The following is a 7,541-nucleotide window of genomic DNA, read 5'->3' on the forward strand; positions in this document are numbered from 1 at the left end:
CGCCCCGCCCGCCGAGCGGCACTGGTTCAGCTCCACCTGCACCTCCACCGTCAGCGGCTCGGGCCGGTAGTCGCTTTCGGACAGCAGACGCGCGGGCTTCGTCTTTTCTGGGGAAACCAAACACGCGTGAGCGGGACAGAGCCGCGGCCGCCTCTGTCGCAGCCCTGCCCCGCCCGAGGGGAGCTCCCCGCGGAGTCCGGGTCTCGGCTGGGCAATGAGCCCAGGAGCGCAAGGCGATGCTTAACAAGCCCCCGCTGCCGCAGTTCAAGACCAACTAACTGCTTTTACTTAGAATACTGACAAGACGGATGTTCAGACTGGGATGCTTGGCAGGTATTTTCTAGAAAATGAAGCAATTTGGGCACTGCAGGAAAAGCAACGGAAGACACGTTCACACATGCATAACCTCGCAGCACTTGGTAGAGAGCCCTGGAACCAGCGTCTGCCGCCGTGCACCCGGCAGGTCCCCAACACTCAGACCTTTCTGATGATTTGGATGGCGATATTAAAGAATGTGGTTTGGGGGGGGTCATACATTACAGAATGAACCGTGTCAACAGCGGGAACATCAGAACTCGGGGAACCAGTATTTTTCACACTAATGCGTGTTACCGGTAGTGTGTGGTTGGAAGGAGCCACTGAGCGGGCAGATGGGCCAGTGGCCTTTAACGTAGCTGATTATGCAACATTCACTCAGGCTGGGCACCGGAACCACCCCACACACCTCTAGGAACTTCCACTTGTTGGGACCAGCAGATGGCACAATGATTACATCGCTGGACTCCCACAGGGCCCATCACGGTTTGAGTCTCAGAAAAAGTGGCTTAAAACTCACGCCCGGCATGAGTGCATGCAAGCCTAAAACCTCGAGAGAATAGAGGAGAAGGGATTGCAGCATGGCCATCCCCCCCGGGGGGGGGGGAGAGGGTGATTTCTCATTGTCCCTCTGTCTCTCCAGTAAGCACACATGCCCTAGAGCAAAAATCTCTCTCTAAAAACCAAGAAGCGTCCACTTGTCAAACTCGGTGTACTAGCAAAGATTGTCCACGTTACCTGAAAGCCTGTGAAAATGTCCCCCTTCCGTATCACATGTCCCTGTGAGGTTGGCTTTTTATCCCACGCTCACCACAGCGACATGGCAAAGCTGCTGGGCCCCACGAGCAGCTGCGAGGACCCAGCTGTCTGTAATTAGGCCAGGCTTACCGAGATTCACAAAAAGTAATAACTTGAAGACCCAGAGCAGCAGACAGCCTTGAGGTTAAGGCAGCTGGAGCCACACGGCCGACTGCACAGTTCGAGTCCTGGATTCAGTGGCTTGAAAAACGTGCTGGGTACATGTGCACGTGTGTCCAATATTCCGAAAGGAGGATGGAGGAAAATGGACTGTGGTGTGGCCAATCCCCGGGGGGCTCTCACTTTCCCTCAGTCTCTCTGGGAGTGCATGCCTCCTACAGCAAACTAAAAGACAAATTTTAAGACTGGCCTATCCCCACAGATACGTATCACGGGTCATGTGTCCATAGGTTTTTTTTTTTTCTTTTTTTTTTTCTTTTGGAGAGGTTTTTGCTGCAGGGCACGTGCCTCACCAGAGAGACAGGGAGAGACAGAGAAACAAAGAGCGAGAAATCCCCCCCCCCCCAGGGGGGATGGCCACACCGCAATCCCTTCTCTTCCATTCTCCTCTCTGGATCTTGGGCACACACGCACATGTGTGTCCCACTACAAAATATCTTAAGCCACCGGGTCCGGGACTCGAACCACAGTCAACTACATGGAAGTTCAGAGACATAGCCATTACACCACCTGCTGGTCCCTGTCTATAGGTTTTGAAGTGTGGTCTGTAAGTCCTCCGACTTCGCTCTTCTCTTTCCAAGTCATTGTGGCTATTTTAGGTCCTTTGCACGTGAATTTTTAGAATCTGCTTACTGATTTCTACCCAAAGGAAAGAAAAAGAAGAAAAAAGCCTTTCAAGAAGTCTATGGTTGATATGATGTTGAATCTACAGATTATGAAGAAAATCAGTATTTTTTTGAGAGAGGTTTTTGCTATAGGGTGCGTGCGTTTGCCAGAGAGACAGAGAAAGAGAGAGACAGAAAGCGAGAAATCACCCCCCATGGGGGATGGCCACGCCACAATCCCTTCTCCTCCACTCTCCTCTTGGGATCTTGGGCACGCACGCACACATACCTGGCATGAGTTTAAGCCACTGGGTCCAGGACTTGACCCACAGTCAACAACGTGGGAGTCCAGCGAGTCCAGTGGCATAACCACTGTGCCATGTGCTAGTCCCATTTTTTTTTTTTTTAGAGAGAGAGATTTTTGTTACAGGGCACATCCACACGCCAGAGAGACAGAGACAGAAAGTGAGAAATCACCCCCCATGGGGGATGGCCACGCCACAATCCCTTCTCCTCCACTCTCCTCTTGGGATCTTGGGCACGCACGCACACATACCTGGCATGAGTTTAAGCCACCAGGTCAGGGACTCGAAATGCGGTCAACTACATGGGAGTCCAGCGACATAGCCATTATGCCAACTGCTGGTCCCACTACAAAATATCTTAAAAAAAAAATAGTAATGATGTATTTTTCTATGTTCTATGCAAAAAAAAAAAAAAAAAAAAACAATCCATCATGACTTTCCCAATGTCCCAACAGTTTCTAAAAACTAGGGGATTTTCCCACATTTTAGTCACAAATATGTTCCTGTTCCTGATCGCTAACTCCGCTGCGGCCATAGGACACGTGCTCCGTGGATTCTGCCACGTCTGTTGAGGCGTGCTTTACGGAACATCTCGGCTCTGGGTGAGCCTGAGAACCTGGGTCTGATGTTACTGGCAGACGCGTCTGGGCGCGCAGGCCGACTGGCGGTGCCGTTCAAGTCCTCCATCCTCCTCTTCTTGGCGCTTGTCCTGGTAGTTCTTCGGAGCGGTGCTGAAAGCTCTGACTGCAGTTGTGGGTCGGCCCATTTTTTCCTGCTGTTCTATCGCTTTCTGCTTTTTATTTTTCTAAAGAATTATTTAATTTTATTTATTATTATTATTTAATTTGCTATAAGGCATGTGTGCTCATCAGTGAAAGATAGAGAAAGAGGAAAAGAGAGAAAGCAAGCTGCCAGGTCCGGGACTCAAACCACGGTCACCCTGCCACCTGCTGGCCCCAGTTTCTATTTCTTATAAAGTTTGCAGTTCAGTTATTAGATACATTTTTTAAAAATTTTTGCCTAGAAGTATGCACTTGTTAGAGAGACAGAGAGACACGGAGAGAGGAAAAGTGAGAAGTCACCCCCCAGGGTGCCACTATCCCTTCTCCCCATTCCCCTCTAGGGATCGCGGGCACACACGCCTACACACCAGTGTGTTTTCCAAGGCACCAGGTCCGGGACTTGAACCATGTATTCAACCCTGTGGGATCCGGCCACCCTAGCCACCACACCATGTGGCTGGCCCACTCTGACTTTTTTTTGATGAATGTCAGCACAAATATTCTTTTGCCATTTTTTTCATGCTTAACATTTCCCATAACTCTGTATCTGAAGTCGGCTTCCAGGGACCAGCACAGAGCAGGGTCCGTGTCCAAAGCAGGCCGACCCTCACTGGTGGGCTCCGACCTGCATGGCCTCTTACCTTTTTTGTTTCCTTTCTTCATCTTCTTCAAATCCTGAGAGGAAGAACCACAAAACAAGGCTCAAAACTGTAGTTGGGGCAGGGGGGAGTAAAGGATGCAGAATCGGGGGTGAGGGGGAGAGGCCCAGCGACCCCTGCAGGGAAAGGCCCGCCGGCCTCCCTCCAGCCCTTCGGCCCTCCCTGCCCGGCCAGGCGCCTGTGGGGAGGGCCCCACTGTACCCGGGTAAACGTCAGCCTGTCGGACTCCAGGGTGCGGATCACCCCGAAGTTGCACTCCATGGACACCACGTGCTCCCCGGCTAGCAGGGGCTCCAGGACCACCAGGCTGCTCCCCAGCACCTTCAGGATGGGCGGGTCCTGGCGCAGCTCCTTGGGGAACTCTTTCTTCTTCTTGGGTGTCTTGGGCTCCTGTGGGGACAGGCCAGGCGTGCAGAGTGGGGCAGGGCAGGTGGCAGCAGCCGGCCACCCAGTCCGCCCGCAGGGCCGCACCTTCCCGGGCTCTTTCCCGTAGTTTCCCCTCTGCTCTTTCTCTTCCTTGCCCTTCGCCCCCTTCTTGTCTTTCGCCCTGGCTCCTCTCTTGGCCGGCAAGTTGTCAACTGCAGGAGCCACCGCAGGCCAAGACACGACCTAGGACGGAAGACGGCATGTGAACAGCACCCAGGGCCGCTGGCCCCCCTGCCCTTTCTGGAAAGGCGCCAAGACACCGTCTGACCACGGAGCACACCCCAGTGTCCCGATGGGAAACCACAGCAGGTGCAGGGGACCTCAGCGTGGCGGCCTGGAGGGAGTCTGGCCCTGGGAGGCCGAGCAGCGCCCGCCGCCCCTGCCCACCTTCTCCTCCACGACGGTGACCGTGGTCCCCGCCAGCAGGAAGGCCTTGAGCGGCACCAGGTCCTTGACTGTGTGGTGCATCTCGTAGTCGCAGGGAATGACCTCGGCCCAGGGGCTGCGGGTGGTGCTGAAGAGGACCGTCCTTGAGAACAAGGAGAGGAAGGCATGGGGCCACCACCGGGGGGCTGGGCCAGGAGCCAGGGACAAGGCTGCCAGGGGGCTTCAAGAAGATGTCCTGGCCACGGGGCTGGGTGTGCACACACATGCAGCCACAGACAGCGCGGGGCTGGGGGCTTGGCCACCACCGGGCAGAGCGAGGGGACCAGTGGCCAGGGAGAATGTGGGCGTGGAGGAGAAAGCCCAGGCGTCCGGGGGCGTGACTGTGCACCGAACACCGAACACCGCTGGGCCAGCCGAGACCTGCCTAGAAACACTAGAAACACAAATTCTAGTTCATCGTGGTGACACTCTAAAGGCAACCGAAATTCTCTTGGGACGTGTTACAGGGCTTGACCAACCAAGTGTGGGAACTCACCTGAACAGAAAGGAGAATTCTGCAAGTAAGAGAGAGTGCCAGGGACGCGGACCGGTACTTGTTTGAACAGAGGCGTTGTGGCACTGTTCACCGTGGTCCAACTGGCCATGTACCCACCCAAGTACCCACAGCCATGACGGACCAGGCAGTGGCCGCCCTCGCAGGGAGCACGCTCCGCCTGAGGCAGGAAGGAGACGCTGACACCTGCTTCACCGCAGTGAGCCTGGAGGACCGGGGCTCAGTGAGACGGCCACTCCCTGGGGGCAGGGACCCCATGGTCCCGCTCATACACCGTCACTGGGGCCGTCCGATCATAGAGACAGAAATGGAGTGGGGACCCAGGGAATGGGGACGGGGAGGTGGCGTTTAAGAGCTCAGGATCTGAGTTTAGGCAGATGTTTTGTCCCTGAGACGGGTGGTAATGCCACCCTGCAAGGCTGACCCATGCGGAAGGTTCTGGGTTCATGTCGGATCCCCCGACCACATGGCCATGCGCATTCATGCCCGTGATCTGGACTGGCTGGAGCTGGGGCGGGGCTCAACATGGAGCCCCTGCTGGGGTGCCCATCTCTCTCACTCACTCACGGAAAACATAAACACGACTGTGGTTCAAGTCCCAGACCTAGTGGCTTGCTTTCTCACTTTCTCTCTCTCTCTCTCTCTCTGGTCAAATAAAAAAATAAGTTAAGAAAAAAAAGAAGAAATAAAATCACGCTAGGCATGTGTGTGTGAGTGTCCAAAAGCCTAAGAGGGAAATGGAGAAGGGATTGCGTCATGGCCATCCCCCGGGACTGGGTGGTGAGCTCTCACTTTCTCGTTCTTTTTCTCTTTCTCTGGTGAGCACGTGCACCCGATAGCAATTTTTTTTTTTTTAATTGAACTTCGCTTAAAAAGGAATAAGAGGGACCAGCAGTTGGTATAATGGCTATGTCGCTAGACTCCTATGTATTTGACCGTGGTTCGAGTCCCAGACCCGGTGGCTTAAACTCATGCCAGGCACATGCGTGTGCGTGCCCAAGATCCTGAGAGGAGAATGGAGGAGAAGGGATTGCGGCATGGCCATCCCCGCCTGGGGGGTGATTTCTTGCTTTATATCTCTCTGTCTTTCTGGAGAGCAAGTCAGTCTATGGACTGACATCCTCCCAGACCTTGGAAAATATCAGGAAGGAAGGTATTTGCCTTAATGAGTAAGTATCTCTCACAGCTCCAGAGGAGAAAATATTCTGGAGAAGGCTTTTAACCTATCCTCCTTTGGACAAATAAAACATAAAATCCCAAGATCCCGAGAGGAGAATGGAGGAGAAGGGATTGCGGCGTGACCATCCCCCCTGGGGGGTGATTTCTCGCTTTCTGTCTCTCTGTCTGTCTCTGTCTGGCAAGCACACGCGCCCTAGAGCAAAAACCTTTCAAAAAAAAAGATATCACTGTGTTTAAAAATGCTGGCTATTAAAAGAAGAAGACATTTTGAACTGGGGGGAATAAGAAGAGAAAGGGCCAGGAGATCCAGTTCTAAACTTTGAGACTGCTTTGTTCTTTTAATTTTGAGCAGAAAATGTTGAAGATACAGAAAATTTACCTGAAGAAAAATAGTGATGTTCTTAATCAAAAAAAAAAAATAAATAAAAATACTACTTTTTTTTTTTTTTTTAAACATCTTAACAATACAGTCAGGGGATTTCAGGGCGGCTCTCTCTAAACCTGTAGTCAAGGGTTTTACCACCATCTGTCTATATAAACATTCTAGCATCAAGTTCCCAGTTACTATTATTATTTTGAAGTTGTTGCTATAGGGTGTGTGCACGGATGAAGAGACAAAGGGAAAGTGAGAAATCACCTCCCCGGGGGGATGGCCACGCCACAATCCTTTCTCCTCGACTTGAGATTTGGGGCACGCATACACGCACGCGCACCCAGTGTGATTTTCAAGCCTCTGGATCCAGGACTCAAACTGTGGTTGGCTACATGGGAGTCTAATGCCTTAACCACTGTGCCACTTGCCGGTCCCCAAAAAAGGTTTTTTGTCTTATTGTGGTTGTTTTTTTAATCCAATAAGACGACTTGTGTGCTGTACACGAAGCCTGCGGCCTGGGCTAATTGCACTTACTGAGACAAGGAAGAACCTGCCCAGAGGGGACCTCGCCTTACACCCCAGAACACATTCCAGCCGACTCCACAGTTACACCGAAAGAGTCTCAATGCCAAGGGAGAAACGCAAACCATGTGTCATCTCTGCACGCGCCGAAGAAATTCAGTCATTTGGAAAACGCTGACCGTGGGGGGAACCGGGGCTCACCTGCACTTGGAGTGGAAGGGGTGGCCAGGAGGGAGAGTCGGCCACGAACCCAAACCACCCTGTGGTGGAGCAGCTCAGCCCAAGGACAGGAAGGGGGAGGGACGGCTTGGCCTAGGCATTCAGTGAGCCTGGGGACCCCAGGCCTGGTCCCGGTCAGACTTCGCTCCTTACCCCGGGGACAAGAAGAGCTGGGGGCCGATCCGTGGCCGCAGCTTCGCCAGCTCCTCCATGGAGTCTATCGACCTGGGGAGGGGGG

General features: G+C 53.1%; 1 protein-coding gene across 1 annotated transcript in view; it reads right to left on the reverse strand.

Moving 5' to 3' along the window:
• The window catches only part of LRRC43 (leucine rich repeat containing 43), a gene marked incomplete at its 5' end in the record, with an annotated part of 38,300 nt that overhangs the window by 18,125 nt on the left and 12,634 nt on the right, over positions 1–7,541 (reverse strand). The window contains 6 exon segments of the mRNA XM_027772163.1: positions 13–107; positions 3,627–3,660; positions 3,846–4,034; positions 4,116–4,253; positions 4,458–4,599; positions 7,457–7,528. Of these exon segments, the coding sequence (XP_027627964.1) occupies positions 13–107; positions 3,627–3,660; positions 3,846–4,034; positions 4,116–4,253; positions 4,458–4,599; positions 7,457–7,528 (670 nt within the window).

Source organism: Tupaia chinensis, unplaced genomic scaffold, assembly GCF_000334495.1.
Source record: "Tupaia chinensis unplaced genomic scaffold, TupChi_1.0 Scaffold000258_1, whole genome shotgun sequence".
Classification (NCBI taxonomy): Eukaryota; Metazoa; Chordata; class Mammalia; order Scandentia; family Tupaiidae; genus Tupaia; species Tupaia belangeri.